Source organism: Ambystoma mexicanum, chromosome 11 (genome assembly GCF_040938575.1).
Source record: "Ambystoma mexicanum isolate Mex_15411 chromosome 11, UKY_AmexF1_1, whole genome shotgun sequence".
Taxonomy (NCBI): Eukaryota; Metazoa; Chordata; class Amphibia; order Caudata; family Ambystomatidae; genus Ambystoma; species Ambystoma mexicanum.
In genome coordinates this window covers 446,031,480-446,053,514 of record NC_090934.1, presented here as the reverse complement: position 1 = coordinate 446,053,514, position 22,035 = coordinate 446,031,480, and the positions used below count along the sequence as shown (strand labels likewise).

The following is a 22,035-nucleotide window of genomic DNA, read 5'->3' as shown; positions in this document are numbered from 1 at the left end:
CTGCACATGCTACCCAGCTCAGGCTAGAACCCCTACCTCCATTCCTTGGCCAGGGAGGTCACCAGCACATAAGTGAGCAAGCCCTTGCTCCATCTCTTCTGACTGTCTCATTGGGGACGGTTCTTTGCTATCTATGAAGTAGGTCTCTAGGGATCACTGTGAGAACATATTTTGGGCCTCATTACGCGGTAGGCGGCAGCCATGGCCCTATTAGCGCCATGGCTACCCCCTTACCGCATTCTGGGTCCGGGTTCCCGAAATAGGGACTTACCGGGCCATTCCAACCTTGGAGGACCCGGTAAATCCTCATTCCGGGAACCATTCCCCATAGGGCTCAATGGGAATGGGGATGGAGCTAATAACGGTACTGCAATTTGCGGTACCGTTATTAGCTCTGAAGTCCCTTAACGGAAGGGACCCACTTAGGGACCTCGGAATAGGGTGGTAAGGGATTACCGGCACCTGTGCCCTTACCAGTGCCAGTAATCCCTTACCGCCACCGCGTATTGAGGCCCTTTGTGTTCCTTAGTAATGGATTTTCTCTTGAATTACTCATCTACGTTGTAAAGGTACTAATGAACAACTAAAAATGATACATGTTTACAGGTGGGGACTTGAAATGATTTATAGAAAAAAAAACATCAGGAATGAATGTGGTTTGAATAGTTAAGGTAGCCATAGTGAGAAGACAATGTTTTGAAGGAAGAACTACTGACACAATATAATCTTGGAAACGTCATTGAATTCCATTAGGCCTGATGTGCCTGGTGTATGGATTATATCTTAGTCTGATTCACACTTTTCTACCATAGACATGATCTGCAGATTCAGATGGAGCAAGACTTTCAAAAAGATCAACAAAATTAGAAGACTAGGCCATGTTTACTCAACTCCTTGTGGATTTTATGAGAAGGGTTTTATTCAATAGAATATTGTCTTAATCATTCAGGTGAACATTTCAGACTTACTTTCCATAGTGCATGACGGAAGCAAAGTCATATTCCAGGCCCAGGTTATTGGTGTTTTCTTTGTTAAAATTGCCACCATTTCCTAGCAAAATAAACAAACAGTAAGAAACACATCTCAGAAAACCTGAGAACAAAGAGCAGCACCGGTTTATAAAGAACAACTGCACAGGTTGCTCAGGTCGGTTGCTCTTACTTTTATGTATCAGGGTAAGATCACTTGCGAGATCTGAATTTCACTAGGCCTAGTAAGATCGTTGTTTTTTGTCTTCACCCTGTTTCCCATCTTGCTTTGTCATGCATTGAAAGACTTGTGAAAAGGTGCGTTATAAATGCCATATCATATCATATCATATCATATTTGAATGTATTCAATTTACAATCATGACTAATCTGTCTAATTTGTCTAGAAGCACTGAACTCTATCTGATATGCTACTCGCCCACCCCATTAATCTCTTATTTCAATATTTGTATCTCATTTCATAAGATACAAATATCCTAAGTATGTCAAATAACTAAAGCTTTGTATTAGTTTATAACAATATCCAGTGACTTGGCTCACTCATCCTGGGGCTATGCACCAGTCATTGTACTACTGTAACCGGCCCAAAAAGGGGCTTGCTCTAATGCACCTCTTCCTAGAAGCCACAATACATTTGGATAGAACCAGACAACATCAGGGCCTTGAAGTTATCTCAGAAGTACAGAGGCTGAGTGCAACTCAAAGGAGTGGTCAAAACCATTGCTTCCTATCTGCCATATACTGTTCCACTGTTTCCAGGGACAATCCATTGCATAGGCAAACAGCTGGACCCTCCTTTTATTTTCTTCTTATCTTGTGAAATTCATTAACATGTAAATGTAATTTAAGAATAACAGCATGTTTCCTGTGATATGATATGCTAGCCATTGTGTGACACCACCTTGCTGCTTTGGCACTCAAATGTTGGGTCCAAGCAGGCCTCAGTAGGCTTCCCCTATATACTGAAACCTTGACTGAATTTAAGATTTGAGATGCCCCTTACCACCGCTATGTTAGAGAGTTAGTGTTTTTATGGATTGTCCCAAATGTATTCTAACCAAACCTATTTAATGGTGTCCTCTCGTAAGCATATATAACAATGAAGGGGAGAGAATGCAATTCGATCAGAGTCAGACCAGAAAAACAGATTTACTGCACTTTGTATTAAGGAGGCCTAAGAGTTGCTTCAGAGACACCCTCTCTGTGTTTGGACCCACTTGCTCCCAGGTGTTGACCTTCCCTTTGCCCCTTTAAGAACTGAGCAGGACGAACTGTGCCTGGTAGACCTTCAGAGCGAGAATGACATATTTCCTGGCATACCACCTGGTGAAGTGGGCCACCCATGAGTAGATTGTGATAAATAAGACAATGACGGGTACACTTGGGGATGTCGGGATAACTCAGTGGAGAACCTCAATCCCAAGCAGGTGACATCACCAAGTCAGGCTCGCCCAAGGAGGACCTGGTTCCCATAATCGGCTCCTTCAAATATCACCAAATGGCAATGAATACTGATCACTGCTGACCTTTGCGGCAGATATCAAAAGAGGGTTCATGGTGCACATCTCCCTAATAAAGTCACTCTTAAAATGTTTGCTTAACAATAATATTCTTGAAAATAGCCCCCTGGAAAATATCACCCATCAATAAATCAATAAATATCAGGTTTAAGGCACAAGCAGAAAGTGGAATTGTTGGAGAGGTCCTGCTCACCAATCAAGTATAGAAGAAAGGTATGGACAAAATACAAAAAAACCTGAAAATATAAACCTTAATAAGTAAAGTGAACCTTAAAACAAATCATTAAAAATAAATCAATGGAATAGCAATGCCTAACACACAAAAGCGAAAATATTTAAAAACTGATACTTATTATCCGAGAAAATTATTTTTAAGAAATATATTATCACATGGACCCCAGTGAGTTATCTAGCTCCAACTGTCCACTGTGATGCCATTCTCCAACTTGGTTGGGGACTGCAGAGAGTGCAAGCTTTGTCACTGTACCTGGTGAGATGTTGGCTGTTACGATAGTCACATAATTATCACGGTCACTTCGGCTCTGCTCGTGGTAAAAGCCCAGGGCATGGTTCAGCTCATGCTGGATGGTTCCCTTTGATAAACAACCCCCTGACAGCGATACTGCCTGGCCGCCTCCAGACTTTCCAACGTATGACCAGCACCTAGGGCAGAAGATTGATTGATTTGATTGATTGTTTATTTGTATAGCGCCGATACACAATGTGCAACAGAACCCCATAAATCACTGCACTGTGACCCTTGTAATATGAGCAATGTCACTCATTCACGCACTGTAGTTCTGCACAGAGAATGCTATTCATTCGACTCTGTCTCCTGTTCTAGTGAACTACACAAATGCATCTATGTTCCGGCATTAACAAAGCGCAGACTGCATATCAAAAGCGAATGCGAGATGTTTAACATCTCCCAATCTCCAGGGCACATTAGTCGCTGTTCCCGAAGCCAGCATAGCCTATCCAAGCTTCCCAGACACCGATGGAAAGCAATCTGTGCATATAACGCAACACTAATCCGAAGATTTAGACCAGTAAGAAGCAAAGTACAGAGCCTTGAAGCGTACCATGAAGAGAGCCTTCAACAGCAAGAGGGTATGTGCGATGGAATAGGTCGGTCTAGCAACTGACAACATTATCTAGAGTGAATTTACTGAGTATCCCACAATGAAAATCTTTATGATCAAGAGTGCATTTATAAATATATGACATGACACCAGCGAGAGCCTCAAACAGGAGCCCAGATTGAATTAAGCCTTGGAGAATCCAGTGCCAGGGCATTGGGCAGAAGGAGGGAATGTATATAGGCATGCAGAGACCATCAATGAAATACTGCAACATGAAGGGGATTGTGTGGATCTATGGAGGTGGCAGCACCAGGAGCCTGTAACAGTAAGGACCACACATGCAAGTACACTCTAGCCATGAGTTCATAGAATTGTATGAGTGAAAGTTGAAGAAAACGCAACATCATCCTATGAGAAGGCTGCATGTTGGGTGTTTTGGAAAGTCCCACCAGCTGAGCTTATGACAACAAGATTGAACATTCAGGACCAGGAACATCCAACAACAGGAACCTATCACACACTCTCGTGCCATTGAAAGTCCAGCACAAAATGTTTCCAAAGGCAAGTAGGAACGCACTGAATGGAATATACCAGCATTGAATGGGAATGTTTGAACGAGTAGACGGTCCTTTAAAGGGCGGCTGTGGGAGCGATAGTGCACTATGGATCTGTGGATAGTCCAGCAGTGGGAGCCCCCATCATCTGACAAGTCTCCCATGGACCTGTCTTTAGAGACAATCGTGTATTACTAGCATTACCAAGAACTATCTATGAGACTGTTTTAAAAAAAAAAGGAGAGTCAGTAATCCAATAACCATACGACAATCACATTTTCTTTTCTCCAAAATATCACGAAGTTAGTAAACCACCTTGAAAGGATAACTTAAATCGTAAAACATATTGTAAAGGGAGCTATGTTATCAGGAAATCTTGAAAAAGAACATGTTTTTGCCTAATAATTATATTATCCTTCCAAGAAGTATTCCTGACTGTTTGCCTTTGTTCGTAAAGCACCATCTGTTGTTAACATTAGTGTTAGACCTTGAAACTGGCCGTGTTCTTACCCATCCACAGATTGGATCTGCAGGTAATTTGATTCCGTTGTTCGGTTCACAAAGCGAATGCAGGTCAGTGTTGAAAACTCCTGCATTGCATCAGTGATTGCACTCACATCTGCAGAACCTGAGAGCAAAAGAGAGATCATGCAGATGTTGTATTTATTTTACAGTTTTTGAAGGGACGTCTGAAATCAGAGGTAGGAATTAAAGAGGTATGCGAATTAGCAGCCTACGTGTGGAATGTCACTCACTGTAGGTGGAGCTGAGGGTGTACGCCACTTTAACTGTTCCATCACTGGATTTGGGCCAGAAGCAGTTGTTGTTTGTGCATACCATGGCACTGCGTCCAGGTTTCATGGCAATATCCCCCTCACGCATCTGCTGTGAACTACCTATCGAGAGAGAAGAGAGTGTTGGAATGCAGAGTCTGACACCAGACCCAACAGTAACAAGGTTGTTGAATTGGACTCCGCCAGCAGGGGAAGGAAGCCAATTGGAAGAAGATTGCAATGCCCAAGCCATTCAAATGGAAGTAATTACAGATTTGGTGGCTACAGCATTGTCTGTTCAGAAAACCAAAGTGTAATTAATGATATAAGTGTCCTGGGTGTCTGTCACGATACGTCTTATTATACCTGAAGTTAAATGCACCAAACATGTGACATGTTATTCATACATGCAAAGTTCACATTCATAAATATTTTATAGAATCAAAGTAATAGATTATGTATAATTAATCCAAAATTGGTTTAAATGCAATCCATAGAAATATAAGGAGAAAAAAAATCTAAAAGTGTTTCGACCAAAACAAGCCTTTTTCAAGGCTAAAGGTGTGCCTTTACTGAACATATGTGTATCCACGTGACACAGAAAAGTCTGTTTTTCATTGAACGATGTTGTGGTGCCCATACTTTGCTGAATGTTTAATTACACTATAGCTTAGGATGAACTTTTAATATCAACATTGTAGGCATTCCCATAGGTGCTGACAATTCATAGAGTGTGGGTGCTCCCTCGGTCACATTTGTTTTTTTCAGTCCGGAGAAAATGTCTTATATCAGTACTGTTGTCAGGATGTCACCACATACGCAGGTATGGCCCTTTGAAGACAATATTTCCTAACTTGTTGGAACACCAGCATGGATACTATCTGCTTAACTGCAATGAAACTTCGAGGTTAATGTCATATTTCACATGCAACATCATATTAACGTGTACATTGAACAGGAAGCTCAGATAGCCAGAAATCCATTATGAACTTTACACTATCCTTGTATAAATAAAAAAGCTCTGTTTCAATTTACCGTGACTTAAACATAGAATCAAAAAACAAATCTAGCACTGTGTTCCTATATTCATTATAATCACCTTTCTCACGTGACCACAGTGGATAACATATCCCACCTTTGCCTAGGTTTTTAAATACATACATTTAAGAACAGAACTCTTCACTTATTATTGATCCTATTAATTTCTAATGCCACATTCCAAAACATGTTTTATGTAATCTGACAGTCAAATAATAATTTTATTTAGAAATTTGAGATTAATTTTCCGGTGCACCTTCTGTGTTTAAATCTATCGAGTGTGTGTTCGATGTGCAGAGTACAATAATACAAATCAAATCAATGTTCCGAAAGGTTATATTTGTATATGCATGTGGGCCAAGTTAACCTTTTTGGAAACAAGTGAGCATGTACAGATTTTGCAGACTGTAGGGTAATTCATTATCTTCCAATGGCCTAACCTGTATTGGTTCTTCACTTTGAAACTATTTTTCATGATCATTCTCAGGGGCCACTGAAATTCTCGCTCACCTAATTTGTTTGCTCTTAACCTTATTATTTTTGGTTTTCCCTACATGCTTTCTCAAGCCTGCATTCTCTGATTTGTGCTTAACCTTTTTCTCTGTGGATTAGTTTGGCCATTAGTCTTTAGTTTGTTCTTACCTTTCTTCTTATGGGTGGTTTCCGCTGACCCTTACTCTTTGATTTATCTTCACTTTTATTCTCTGTGATTTGTTCTTGCCCGCATTCTTTGTTTTACTGTCATCGTTTTCCAATGTGGTTTCCTTGAACCTTTATTCTATGTGCCATCATCTCACCTTTGTTCTCTTTGGTTTCCACTCTCATACATTTTAGGTTGTTTGCTTTCACTTCTTTCTTTTCTTTGATTCCCACACTGACTCTCTAGTTTTCTTTAAAATGTATTATTGGAGCTTGCTTTCAACGTTATCCTCTTTCATCTTTATTATCTTGTATTTGCCCTTGCCTTTGTTCTCTGTGGCTGATTGAATGAGCCCAAATTGGCTGAACTTAAAGGGGATAAGACGGAAGTCCTGGTGGTGGGTTGTGACTTCTTGCCATCTATGTTGGACCCTCTTTCTGTCCCACCACTATTAACATAACAATCAAAACATGGAGTGATGTAGTCATAATGGGAAAGGACCAGATGCCAAAGAAGAAAATGTAGATTGTTGCCTGTTTTGGGCAAATTGGAGACAATCCAGTGCAGGTTGTGACAGTTGCTTGCTTAACGACATAGGTGATTCAGTGCGCGTTGAATTCTCAATGGAGCTTCTACCTAAATCACAGTGCACATCCACTCGGCCGCTGTCAGTGGTAAACACATGCAAAACAAGGCGTTTAGCATGCGTTTTATGCTATCTAGTTGGAAATGATGCCAAAGGCATCACAAACCTGTGTCGTGCAAGGCATGTGAAGCAAAGCGCAGCATCTGCGGAAACACAGCATGCCCAGGGGTAAAGGTGCTTTGCCTTTGTGCACCTATCAAGTGTCCGTAGGATCCAGAGTGTGGGAAGATTGCATCGGCAGTCTCCCTCTCACCAATTACCTATTGAACCAAGTTCAAAATGAAGTGGTCAGGTGACACGCAGTGCCACATGATCCAAAGTCAAATCAGTGATGGTGGCGCATGTGATGCTGGAAATGCATTGGAGGGACAGGGCCTCCGTATCCTTGTCCTTTTCTGCTTTTTATCGTGTGTTCTGTCGTGTTTTCCACGCAGGAGTTCATGTGGGACTCCTGGCGGTGCAGGTCTCTCTCCTTTGGTTTGGTGAACGGACCTGTGGGATACCCTTATGGCACCCATGGGTAGGGGTACAACCCTGTGCCACTAGTGTATGTTTTTGGGCACCTGTGTGTGACCCACAGAGCAGGGTATAGGCTGTTGGCAGCTCCATGCTGAAATGACTGGTGCCCTGAGCGCCCTCCATTTTGGGATGCCCAGGCCCTGTCATTGGAATCGGTAGATTCCTGATGGAGACAAAATGGCCCCCATGGCCTCTTGCCTTCCATCACCTGTTACCTTGATCTTCCTGAAGTCCCGGGAAGCCCTGGCTCTGTCCCTTCCCCCTGACTGGCTGTTGGGTGGAAGTTCCATATATGGTAGTGTGGGGAAGTGCCGACCAGACTGGCTGGAGCCTTCTCAACGACCGTATGTTGTGGGTACGCCTGTGGGTGGGACCTGGGTGAATGGAGTTTGTGACAAATATACATTCTATGTAGTGACTGTCTAGTATCTGGTGTTTGACACAATGGTTGAGACAGCCCTGCCCGAAACCGATATGAATGCAGCTTGGAGTGTTGAATGGCTCGGTACTTGTCCCAATACACATAACTTGTTGTGAGTGTCTGGAGAGAAGTGAATGGCCTGAATACCTTGTGTGCCTGATTGGCTGCCTGCCTGCATGAATGCCCATAGTCGTGATTGGATGCTTGAGTGCGATCCAGCGGAATGAATGGGAGATCAACAGTATATCTAGGGACCTCTCACTGCGAGAAATCGTGTTCCGAAGCTGAAGTCCACTACGACGAGTAACTGGAGTAAAGCTTAACCTTGAGCCCTACTGGATGAGAAGAATTGCTGTTGCTCTCCTTCGTAATCTGAAAGCTGCTGTGCTTCAAAAACTGACCCAGGGAGGACCTGGTAAGGCGCCATCTTCCCGAGCTATGAGGGACCATCGTGCACAGCTGATCTTTGCCTAAGCTCCCTGGTAGACAGACCTTCGACAGGCTGCCAACCCGATACGGAGACTGCTACGGAACTCCAAGGAGAAGCGCCCGGACTGTTGTCCACCACTGTCGCCGACCGCCGTCGCCGACTGGAGCCGCCGTGCTCCCGTTGCCTAAGAAACTGCATTGATCCCATGACGCTCTCGTCCGCATCGGCGCCGCTGTATCCTGCTGGAGAAGGCCTGACCGTCAACGTGCTGAGGAGCATCCACCGGTGGGTTTCCCGCCACCCAAAGACCACAGAGACGCCGACGACTTGACGCCGTTGCTGGGCCACAGTTCTTCAACTCTTTGTGGTCCAGAACTATCGACACCGAGGTGCTCCGCACGCCTCTTCCTTGCAGGACGTTTACTCTTCCCCATCAACGAGCACCGCTAGGAACGACGCGGCCACTTCACCGTGGTGGCTCGACCTGTTCTCCATCGGACTTTCGATGACCCATGACTCCTGCCTGAAAGGGAGGACACTGAAGAAGGGTTGTCGATTTCCCCGACATGGAACGCTACAACACCAAGGTACTTTGGGGTTGCCGAACTATTGGGAAGTCTAAGGGTGAACAATATATGGACTGGGCTTGTATCTTTCTTCTACAGGTTGCCCAGGTGGGGGGATCTCCACACAGAACTGTGTTTAATGGTAGTTACCAGTATTCTGCCTATTGCTCAACCCTCTCACTTTCTTTCCTCTCTCTACTGCTGGTTTCCTCTTTATTTTGATCTGTTTTAATGAGGCTCTTGATATGTGTAGTGTTTCGTGAGAAGGTTGTAACGCACATTAGGTGCTCATCACTAGGGGATTTGTCATGATTGGAGAGCAAAGATTTGCGATCTGTGAAAAAAGCCTATTTGGCTGAGTATTTCAATAATTTCAAGGGATAGCCTCTACATTCTAGTCTGGATATAAGGTCATTAGTGTGTGTGTGGTGAAATCATCTTTAAACGGGCAGCTCTGCCTTACCCTGATTAGTTGACTGCATGGTAACTTTTCACTGAGTGATTTGGAATGTTGGCTACTAAAAAAAAGACACATGTTCCTATCCTTTTCCTTGCAGTACAGAACTGAATATAGCCAGCCACGATAGTGTCTAATTAGTAGGTCCATGAATGGTACCTAGTCGATACTCCACTGGTGAGTGAAATGGAGCTTTGGGTTACAAATTTGAGCCAGTCAATTAAATCTATTAGCGTCCGCATGCCGGGTGAAAAACAATTCATTGATATAACGCTTCCAATCAACAATGTGTGATTCAAATGAGAATGTTAGAAACAATGTAGATGTTTTCGAAGTTTGCGGTCCCTTTGATTTGTAAAAACAAAGCTTTACCAAAGGCAAAGAAGTTATCATATAGAGCTATACGAAGCAGCTCCATCAAGAACCTAGTAGGAACCTCATGGTGTCGTGGACGTTGGTCAAGAGGGTGTTTGACTACATCTAAGGCAGCTTCCAGAGACATGTTGGTATGAAGCACTGATATGTTGCAAGTGACAAAACGATCTATGGAAATGTCAAAGGGGTGACGCTCCAGCCACATAATGCCGGCTGTGGTTTTCTTCAAGTGGGATCGCGTCCCCATGGCCAAAGGTTGTAAGAAGTAAAACAAATATTTGCCACAAGGTTCAAGGACTGACCCACATAATGAGACAATTGGGCATCCTGGTAGATTCTCCTGGTCCTTGTGAATTTTGGGAAGTGCTTAATAGTACAGAAGTGCGGACATCCCAAGTGGCCAAAAACCCTGATTCCTGACATGATAAGTAACCAATTTCCACTCTTGCTCTACATAGTTCCTGTAGTCTAAGCATGATCGTATTTGTGGGATGCAGTCTAATATGAGCATAGTATAGTGTGAAGTATTAGACAAGAGAGCATTGACCATATTATCATGTTTAGTGGTATCCAGTACCACTATGCCTCTGCTTTCATTGGCAGGTGTGATTGATAATTTTCTACAATCTTGGAGCTGTTTAAGAGCAGTATTTCTCCTGGGCCAAGATTTTTGTGGTGCAGAGAATTCCGAGAGCTAGTTCTTTCAAAGATAAGAATTTCAGGAGGAGTGTCCTGATCTGAGTGCCTAAATTCAGAAGGTGAACAAAAAGGAGAAAATGCTGAAGGGGCTGGCTCTGTGTTATTATTAAAGAAGGCTGCAAGTCTGATTTTTCTAAAAGAAACTGCGCAGCTCCAAACTCAAACCCTGTGACAACACACTCATCTGTGTAGGGGTGAGCTGTTGAGAGGAAAGATTGAATACAGGCAAACAACCTAATGGGGGTAATTCCGTCGTTGAGTGTCTGAAGTGCTGGTATCTGCCTAGTTCATTGGTTTGATCGGCCCTGATCGGGTTGGTCACGAATGTCTGATCCGTCTGGTATCAATGGTCATTGTCCTAATGTCAGGCCTTTGCGCAAAAAAGTCCTGACATACATGGCCTGCTGTTCAGGACCTTTGGAAGTTGAAACATTCTCGCTGGAGGAGCTTGAGGTGTTCGAGGAGGACACCCATTTTCTTTTCATGCTCCAGTCATCCCTGCCACCATTAATGGCAACCTTGAAAATTGTAATGCCATTTTGCTGGCTCAATATCTCCATTTGCTCAACCAGCTGCAAGTGCTGAAAAATGATGCAGTTTGCTTGGCCAAGGGCATACCCTATGCTCAGCTGGTATCACTGGTGTGTGGAAGTCTCCTTTGGCTTGACATCAGAGCAGGTATCCAGTTTAAATCTCTCTGTATGATCAATCATGCATGTTAGGGAGAATTCTCCAAATTGCTAATTTCCCTTACCTTTTAAGTCCCTTAGCAGCTTTGCTGGATTTCTAGGGTTTAATTTTTTCACCTGGTAAGAGTGTGAGCCTTTTTTCCCACTCTTACATGTGTTTTGCTGTGTGTTTACATTTTTATGCTCATGGACTAAGGAGTCTCACCCACCCCATAGTCATCATCTTTTTACTCTGTGTCACCCAGCACTTTTAGTGCAGTGACACAGGGTTGTCTTTTCAGACTTCTCATTTTAAACTCCATTTTCTGGGGCTGACTACGGTCTCCAAGAACATGTAAAGTTACCATTGACTTTACTAGTCTTTTTAAATTTACAGACCCAGTACACCCTATCTTCCAATATCCTCTCGTTGGTTTGTTCATACCCCTTTTTGCTCATTCGCTCTCCTCATAGCTCTCTTTGGTTCGTTCTTACCATTATTCTCCCATTTTCTCTCACCTTCATTCTCTTTGGTGATGATCTCAAAGACATCCAGGTTCTGGTGTTTGACAGACTGTACATCTGAAAGGAAAGGTACATTATCAGCTCAATATCTGTCAAGAGATTCACAATCACCCACACATCTTTCAGCATTTAAATGAGTGTACTTACATCTTTTCTCCAGTTCGTAGAATATCTGCCAAAAAAGGGAAATTAATGTTCAATGCCTCCAAGAAATGATCCACATTGGAAAACAATGATTCTAACGAAACCTAATGGTCTGGTTCAGAGGGGCATATTTGGATAAATGCTCATGTAAAACTGAGGACATATATCTGTGTGTCTGATAGGCTGCACAAGTGGTTACACAAGTGGTTCCTGTTGTACCTTACACATGCCTGTTCACTCACTCATGAAAGACACATAGGGCATATATACATTCATCTACAAATGCAGTCACTTACTCAGAATATGCTCACATAAAATGTACACCTGCATCAAGAAGTGTAGGCACCCCTTCAGGATAGGGCCCTTTGGACAATGTACCTGCATCTACAGGTGCCGTAACTCATTCAACATATGCACATGTGGACAATATATACCAGCATCTACAATTGCATTTTCCCACTCAAGTTATGTCCATATGGTATATAAATATGCAACTGCACATGTAAGTGCACACTTATCCCTGTATGGCAGGTATTAGTGCATCTACAAGTGTAGTCAGTCTCTCATATGTCCACACAGGAGATTTGTTGCTAAATGTGCCATCACTCACTCATCTTCTATATGTTAATGCCACTCCATCATACCATGTAAACCTTAAACATGGCACTGCTTCAATGACATGATATGAAATGAGGTGACGCCAGTCACTGCTGATATCTTTGTTTGTTTTGACTACTAGGAGGCGCTAAAACATTAGAGTTCTAGGAGGGAGAAATTGCATATGAGGAGGGACACAAAACTTGTAGTTGTTGTTTGGTTATTTATCCACCCATTGGCTGACCATGGTCATGCTAATTCCTATTGTCATTCCCACCCACTTCCTGCCCCTGCCCGCCCAACACACATCCTCCTGGGGTCGCTTCAAGCTAGCTTTATCAAGCCTTACCAGTAAACTCTCTGCTCGAAATACCTGTCAGTGATTTTTCACTGCAGACTTCTGAGAGTTAGTGTGTTAGTGAATTAATTGGAGCTGTAAACACACTGCTGGCATAATAAACATTGTTTAACCAGGTCTGCCTTCAACCGCTCAATTTATAAGCACTATGCATGTCCTTCGTGGATATTGTGTTAAAAACAATAATTGGCAAAGCCAACAGTTTTGGCTTCTGTATAAGTATTAGGAATTTGGCAGGAACTGCTCTTATATGTCTAGGTAGTTGCACCATTGTGTAGCTGCTACCATCGATGGCTAGTTTCTAACACTATGCCAGTGCCTGGCAAATGCCTTTCCCATGCCTACACAAATGCCGACATTGTTGGCATTGTCGATGTTCCTTCCAGCTCTGCATTCTAAATGTACTGGGGCTTTTATCGAGCTATAGAAGCGACCAGGGCTCTATAAAGTATTGCTTGAGTTCAGTGTTAATGGCATAGAGGAAGTTGGCGCCTGCCGTTGATACACTCACTGTCTACGCATAGAGTACATGAGTCAATAAAAGCCAATTAACAAAAACACAGTGGTTACATACTATCACCAAGGATCTCACATGTACAAGTACACCCACTATGTTGGCCAGCTGGGCGGATTCACATACATGCAGCTATACGTTAGACTGCAGCCAAGGTTCCCAATTGGACTGGTACACCCATAGTGGTGCACAGCTGGCAAGCTTCTTACACGTGCAGGTACACATAGAACTGCAGTCACGCCTCTCATTTGCAGGGGCATCTTCCTGGCAAGATTCAGAAATATGCGAGTATACATTGTACTCTAGCTAATGCATCACCTGCACATGTAAGTTTGCTGTGCGGATCTCTTGGAAGACTTTATGTACATGCATGTATATATCACATAGTTATTAAGTCTAGCACCTGTATTGGTCCACTAAAATATAGCACACCTGCGAGGTTTCCTTCACATGCAGCAACATTAACGAGGCTCTCCTCTGCAAATGGTACACCCAGAGAAAAGTACACTTGGGAGTTTGCCATGTGTACAGATAAACGCACAAAACCAATCTGAAACTCTCACAGGCAGAGGCACACTCAAAGTGAAGCAGGTTTGGGAGTCTGCCAGGCATATACAAGCATACAGCATTTATGAAGCTCACGTGTGTACAGATAAACACACAGTTTAATACGCCAAATCGTCTGTTATGTACAAAGATGCGCACGCATACTGTCTTTGAGGACCTCACCTGTACGGGTACACTTACACTGAAATTCTCCCGGGACTGTGCCATGTACTTGAATACACACAGATACTTCTCTAAGGCCCCTGCATGTACATGTCAACTCACAGTGAAGTACAAACGGGCGTCTGCCAGGTATATTTATAAACAGATGCTACCTCTGATGGTGTCACCTGTCCAGAAATACTCACAGTAATCCCGCATAGGAGTCTAGCATGATTACCGATCAACACACATACTCACGTGGAGGCTCCTCCCTGTACTGTACTCACAGTGAAGTACTCCTGGGTCTCTGATAAACAGGCATACTCTCTGAGGCTCTTATCAGTGCATGAACACTCACAATGTGGCACTTGTGTACAGGCGCGTTATAAACGCCACATCATATCATATCATGTCATACTATTTCTGAAGCCCTCGCCTGTAAATTACACCAACGCGCTAGTACTCCTGGATGTCTGGCATGTGTACAGATAAACACACATACTATCTCCCGAAGCACTCACATATACAGGACTACTCACAGTGAAGGACACCTGGATGTCTGGCATGTGCACAGATAAACACACATACTATCTTCCGAAGCACTCACATATACAGGACTACTCACAGTGAAGGACACCTGAGTGTCTAGCATGTGTACAGATAAACACACATACTATCTTCCGAAGCACTCACATATACAGGACTACTCACAGTGAAGTACACCTGGGGTTCTGGCATGTGTACAGAAACACACGCATACTCTCTCTGAGGCTCTCATCTGACCTGTAATGCTCACAATGAAGTACACATGGGTAACTGCTCTGTATAAGGATACACGCATATACAGTTTCTGAGGCCCACACCTGTATATGTACACGTTAGTGTAATATATATATATATATATATATATATATATAAATAAATAGAGTGATGCAGTTTATAATTAAACTTTACACACTTTAAAAGCACGCTAGAATCCTGAATAAATACAATCCACGTAACATCTATAAAATGTTTAACAGCACATTATATTTTAAAAGTAATCCATGTACATCTCAGTTTCATTGGAGCATACAATAATGATGCTTGCATTGATTATGATGCGCAACTTGCTGGCATAGTTCATCTTCATTAAATTAACTTAATATAATCAAACAATTAAATGCATTTCATTTAATTTCCTCTCATAATGCATAATTAACACACGTTTCTCTTCAAATTCGTACCACAGATGAATTATAGCAAGTAATACGGGTAAGTGGGTACCTGATAGACATGTGCACCAGAATTGTCTAGTCCTAATGGTATTTAAGTATTGCACAAACGTTCCTAAATATTCCCTGTGCAGGTGCTCACAAATACTCCATTCAGGCAATAAATGTTGTGTAGTTTCCAATAGGGGAGCCTTGCATAACCAGCACGTTGTACAGGTGTCCCCACCACAGGCCCTAGATCGACAATACAGGTAATTGATTGACACCCATCATCTTAAAGGTTCATCGACATCTTACAGAGGAACATGTCAATATATATATTGTTGAGGTTGGTGGTAACTAATTATAGTGGAGGCAAAGTCGACATTTGTGTAGTAAACCTTGGTGTCTACCATGCTTATAGATAAACACCATACACTCTCTGAGGCTCGCGGATATTCAGGAGTACTTGCAATCAGGTACACCTGGCTGACTGTCAAATGAACACATATACTCTTTCTGAGGCTCTCGTCTGTACATGTGCACACATAGTGTAGCACACCTGGGTGTCTACCATGTTTATACCTAAACTCCTTATTCTTTCCATCTCTTCAGCAGGAGTTCTCACAATGAGGTGCACTGGTGTGTCTGCCATGAATACAGGTGAACACATATACTCTTTCTGAGGCTCGTGTCTGTACATGTGCACACATAGTGTAGCACACCTGGGTGTTTACCATGTTTATACCTAAATTCCTTATTCTCTCCATCTCTTCAGCAGGAATTCTCACAATGAGGTGCACTGGTGTGTCTGCCATGAATACAGGTGAACACATATACTCTTTCTGAGGCTCTCGTCTGTACATGTGCACACATAGTGTAGTACACCTGGGGGTCTACCACGTTTATACCTAAACTCCTTATTCACTCCGTGGCTTAAGCAGGAATTCTCAGAATGAGGTGAATACAGATACACATTCATACTATTCATGACGCTCCCACCTGCACATGAACACGAGCAATGAAGTTCACCTGAGTGCCTGTCATCCACACAAACATTAAAAGCCACCTGCACATTCACAGGCACAGTGAGGTTCAGCCTTGAGTCTGCCATGCATATTTAGAAACACACATACCTGCTCTGGGGCACTCATCTGCACAGGTAACGCGAAGCAGGAGCTCAGGAGGCATGCAGCGAAGAAGACCCATATTCTGCCATCCATCCTCGGGTCGTGGGAGAATTGTTTGATTGCCTCTGTCCTGTTCAACTGCCAATGATTCTTCCTTCTGACCTCTGCAGTATGGATACAAGGACCCGCAGATTATATACTCGGAAGAAGTAAAGAATTAACCAATCAGAACCCAGGATGAAAGGTGGTATGCCTTCTGCAAAGAAAGCAAGGTGTGTCTGTCCTGGAAAGAGGCCCCAGGAAGAAATCACGCTGATATTACAAACTCATGTATTAATAATTAGGTTTCTACTGTGGCCAATTGGTTTGCTACCGATCCTGCATGTTTATGAAGTTTGTGATTAGACACGTTGCCGTTCCTTGGGTTTGGCCCAAGCGGAACCAATGCAAATTCCTGAAAACACCCAAGGTTCTGAGCCAGCCAGGCAGGAACCGCAAGACTTCTAGAAAATGTGGTAGAAAATGTCTATGATCGCTGTTCACAGATGCTTGCTGCTGCTGAAGGCTGAGTAGCCTAGTAGACTTACATTCATGTTTAATATGTAGGTAGATAGATTAGAAAAATAAAGGTGTTAGCATGATAGCCTTTGTTTTTGCTGATGTATCACTTCTGAAAAAAAAACACCAATATAACGTGATAGCAAGAGCATCAACATCTCTATAAATCTCAACACAAAGGGCCGCCATGAGTAGTCTGCTTCATTACAAGTATGGCGGATCCTGAAAAAACTTGGCGGTAACAGAATTAGCACCAATATTCCCGCTCCATGAGTATGGCCCTGGAGTGCAGGAATGACCTCCAGCATCATGTTGGAGGTAAATTCTCCAAAACTCCAGTGAAAAATCAGCATAATTGGTGGAATTACTGCAGCAGAATTATTGCCATGGTAATTCCACCAAAAAAAAAACATACAATCCTATGGACTCATAAGAAATGGGGATTTATACCACCACTGCCACTTGTAATCCGGCGGTAATTCTGACGGACCATGTGGCAGTAACAGTAATTCAGATGGCCAGTATTCCAGCAGATTTACCACTGGAATAACACCCAGCTCGTAATGAGGCCCATTATTGTCCCTTCTTGGCAAAAAGCATTGGATCCGATGAAGCAAAGATTTTCTGTGCGAACATGCTTTGCCTTTAACATTGTTCTTTCGCCAGGCTTTGAAGGAGAGTATGTACATCTTGTGAAATCTCAATAAGACTTTAATATCAGGTTGTATATTGCACTTAAAGTTGGATTCCACTGGCTACTAAGCAGAGCAATAATACCTGTTAGGAAAAAAAATTTATGAAGAAAGACCGGTCCATGACCGGACAGAGCGGTCTTTATAAATCAAACTGTCATGCCCATGTCGCACACAAGTGCCTGCAGGGGCTGACAGTGCCGGGTAAGTGTCTCTGTGTCCGTGTCTGTGTGTCTGTATATATAACTGTGTGCGAAAATTTGTGTATATGCGGGGTATGGGGTAGCAAGGGTGGTGATGAGCAGAGAGAGGCTCGGGTGTTTGAAATCCCCTAAATGTACCCCAAAAAAGCCCTCGGTCAAGTCCTTTTCACGCTTTCTGACGGCCACACATCATCAACCAAATAAATCGTTATTTTTTATGTGTGACCTTCAGAAAGTGAAAAAATGACATTGAACCATTATTGTTACCCAACTGATGGCAGTGAATGTGTTGACATCTGAAGAATAAAGGACTGAGTCAGCCCTGCTGTTTTTTAAACTTGATCAGTTCTGGCTCACAACATAGCAGCCATGAGCTATCCATCTTAATGAAACATTAGCGTTGAACTATCTCAAGAGCAGCAGATCATTGTGCTGAGTGCGGGTATCCAGCATTTACGCTGGCATCGCTTAACAGAGCACAATGCTTTGAGTTGCAGTCTGTGCATCAGTCTGTGCATCCAATGGGATATTGTTTAATTTGAGACATTAGCAAAGCTGGAGAAATGTGGGAGATGATACTAGGATCGAGTTCCTAGTTGGGTGCTTAAGTGAGAAGAGAAGGAATGTTTGTGGGTCTTCGCTTTGTGGAAGAGTTGTGATTCAAACCAGTTAGCCAATTTGCTGCACAAGGAGCATGTGCCACCAGAGATGTGAAGCTTAGATGCCAGGTACACCGGTGAGTTACTCAAACGTGCTTTGTCTATGATAAATGCTGTCTTGAACAGTATCCTGGCCTGTAGTGGAAACCAATGTAGTTCATCTAAGATGGGGGTGATTCATTCAAATTTCTGCACACTGCTAACAAGACATGCTTTGGCATGGTGGGCTGCTTTTAGTGGAGCCAAGTGAGTAGTTGTGACTCCAATCAAGTGGGCATTCCCCCTTCTATGTGCAAGAACACAAAGGACTGCACTAGAGTCCAGAAGTCCTGCTGTAGGATGAATGCTTTGATGTTGTGAAGGGTGGAGATTTTGAGGTAGGCCATTTGGGCATTCTTGGCTATATGTTGCTGGTAGGATGGGCTTCTATCAATAGTGAAGCCTAAGGATTTTGCTAAATCTGAAATTTGCGGGTCCAATACTTCTAAGTCATTGTTGGGCAAGTTGTTGTTTTGCGGGAGGACCAGTGAGGATTTATTCTGTCTTGGTGGGGTTAAGTTTAAGGTAGGCAGTCAACACCCATGAATGGATGATGGGCTGATAATCGTGAAGACTACTGATGTCCTTTTGGTGTTTTACTGTCATGTACAACAGAGTATCATGTGTGTATTTGTGGATGACTATATTAGGATCTTTGAGGAGCATCCCCAGAGGCACCATGTAAATGTAAAAAAGGATGCACGCTTGGGGGACCACGCAGGAGACTGGGAGTCGCTTGGAGCACAATATGATGTCTGCTTGAGAGTTAGGAGGAAAGCCGATTCAGGACAGTGCCAGAGAATCCCATCCTGTCCAAGACGAGGGAAAGGGCAATTTGGTGGTCGACTGTGTCGAATGTAGCCAAGAGGTCAAGGAGAATGAGGAGGAATGAGTTGCCTTATCTATGATATGGAGGGTATCATCCACCACCCCGTTGGTGGCTATCTCAAAGCTGCAATTGGGATGGAACCCTCACTGATAGTCATTTAGAAGGCTTAGTTGTTCAATTCTGACAAGTAGTTGTGTAGTGACTACTTTTTCCAATAATTTGCTAATAAACCGCGGGTTCATAATAGGCTGGTTGTTAGCCAGGACGTTTGAGTGACCATTTTTTCAAAAATGGTTGCATGAGATCAGCCTTGAAGCCATCTGGGAATGACCCTTAAATGAGGCAGGCATTAATGATGTGAAGGTGAGCATTGAGTGCCGGGCTCATCAATTATTTAATGATGGAGGCCAGCATGATATAGTAAGAATTGGAGGTAGGTTTAGATCTAGGGGAGAGATAGAGGAGATAATGTGGTTCAGAGGGGCATTGTGCATGATGGGGTTTAGAGTAGGCCAATGATGTTGAAGGCTTATTTGATGATCTGCTGCATTTTGTCAATTATTTCAAGTAAAACGTGGCTTCTGCAAATTGTTCCTGAGTTGCCGATACCTCGGACTAGGGTGAGCGAATGTTACAATGCTTTACTACTTCAAAGAGAACGTTGTCCCCATTAGAGGCTGCTACAATGATGGTGGAGTGTTAGGGAGAATTCTCCATCTAGGGCTAATTTCCCTCACCTAGTGAGTCCCCCAGCAGCTTTGCAGGATTTCTGGAGTTTATTTTTCCACATGGTAAGAGTGTGCATCCTTTTTTCACTCTTACATGTGTTTTGGCCTATGTGTTGTTTGTTACTCATTGTGTGATCTTGGGCACTGGAGCACACCACTCCAAGTGCCCCTGTTCTTGTATGGGTTACACAGCACCTTTAGTGTAGTAACCCTGGGTTGTCTTTTAGACTTCCCTCTGACTCCATTTCGCTTGGGTTGACTCCTGTCCCCCAGAGAAAGGTAAAGTTGCCATTTACTTTACATAGTCACTTTTACCACAGACCCAGTACACCCCATCTTACATGGAGTACTGGAAAGGGCTAATCTGTACCCCTTTTCTGTCTGTGCCTCCCTGAGCATCGTTTTGCTCTTTTAACATTTAGACTTGGCTGGTGGCAGTGGTATCTACCCTAACTTTTCTACCGCAATTATATTAGATAAACGTGGTACTGTTCTTGGCTATTATATTAGCCTCGAACATAAACCCGCTTGACCAAATCGTCTTTCTTTTGTTTCCGGTTGGGTTTATTCGCCATTTCTTTTTTGTTAAAGTCCTTCTTGTGTTTTACTTTGCGCAGCAAACTAGGTTCACCTTCTTTGTTCACCGTCTTTTGGCGGGCTTCTGCAGAGAAGCCCTCTTCTTGACGCCTGGGTGTCTAGGTAGACTGAATGTGGGGAAGGGGTGTAGTCACCCCTGCACAGGGTATCCTAAGAAACCCAAGTCGCACTTTGCCATGATTGGCAGAGGTGGTTGTCCCGGCCGGACAACCCCCCTGCTGCGTGATTGACAGCCAGGCTGTGTGAATGGGGGTTTGCGCATAAAAGGCAGGTCTCTTGGGCTAGAAGTCAGAGTCGCCTCTGGAACTACAAGGAACCAAAGAGAAGCGGAGAGAACAACGGCTGCCTCAACTACCCCGTCCCAGTGAAGACATGCTGCAGTCCTGAGCTATCTACCCTTCGACGACTAAGAGAAGATCCAGTCCGGAGTCTTCTTCCCTTGAGCCTGGTGGGGATAACCAGCTCATCTTCTTCAGCCAGAGATCTCCGCCGTGGTCGAAATCGCTGCACGCTGCTGTAGTGGTTCGGATAGCCACCTGCTAAGCCTCTCCTGTTTTTAATGAGCACATCTTTGTCGTTGTCGCTGCTGCCAGCTTCATCCCTGTGTGGTGCAGACCCCCTTCAGACGTCCTCCTTCAAAACGAATCCCCAGGAATCGTGGGTCTGCGGGAAACCAACAGGAACAACTGCCAGGGCACTAGCTGCATCGTGGAAATAAGGTACTGTGTTCTACTAAAGGAAACTGGGTGAATCCCTTTTTCTTCATCTTCAAGGTTCGTCCTTGTCTTCCCTCCTTCTTATAACTTTTGCTTCCGAACATTGACAATATTCAAGTACTCTTTGGCTCTACGGAATTGTGAACTGTCTAACGGTGTGATCTTCGGCACAGGCCTTCGGTGTCACCTAAATCTGGCTCCGACCCTCTGACTTTTGAACTCCTGTTTCTGAGTGTTTCTCGATACTGTTTGCCTAACCTAAATATTGACTGTGATTTTTGCCTCCAACTCCCTCTGGGTATCTCAGGTGCTAAGTGTGTTTTTGCCCCGGTAGCATTTAATGTCACAGATATGCGTTTATTTAGAAGACAGAACTGTCAAAAAGTGATCGCAACCGTATCCGTAGTATTGTGTTTTGTTCATAACACCGGTTCATTCAAACACAGGGTACTTACCTTGAGACTTACT

General features: G+C 43.4%; 1 protein-coding gene across 1 annotated transcript in view; it reads right to left on the bottom strand.

Annotated features, from left to right (window-relative positions):
• Positions 1-16,639, bottom strand: part of LOC138504995 (embryonic protein UVS.2-like) — a 53,757-nt gene extending 37,118 nt beyond the window's left edge. Inside the window, exons 1-7 of the mRNA XM_069625356.1 lie at positions 16,553-16,639; positions 12,050-12,074; positions 11,897-11,959; positions 4,901-5,041; positions 4,656-4,773; positions 2,997-3,172; positions 969-1,050 (exon numbers count right to left, since the gene is read on the bottom strand). Of these exons, the coding sequence (XP_069481457.1) occupies positions 969-1,050; positions 2,997-3,172; positions 4,656-4,773; positions 4,901-5,041; positions 11,897-11,959; positions 12,050-12,074; positions 16,553-16,639 (692 nt within the window). The remainder of the gene's footprint in view (positions 1-968; positions 1,051-2,996; positions 3,173-4,655; positions 4,774-4,900; positions 5,042-11,896; positions 11,960-12,049; positions 12,075-16,552) is intronic.
• Positions 16,640-22,035: the final 5,396 nt, after the last annotated feature.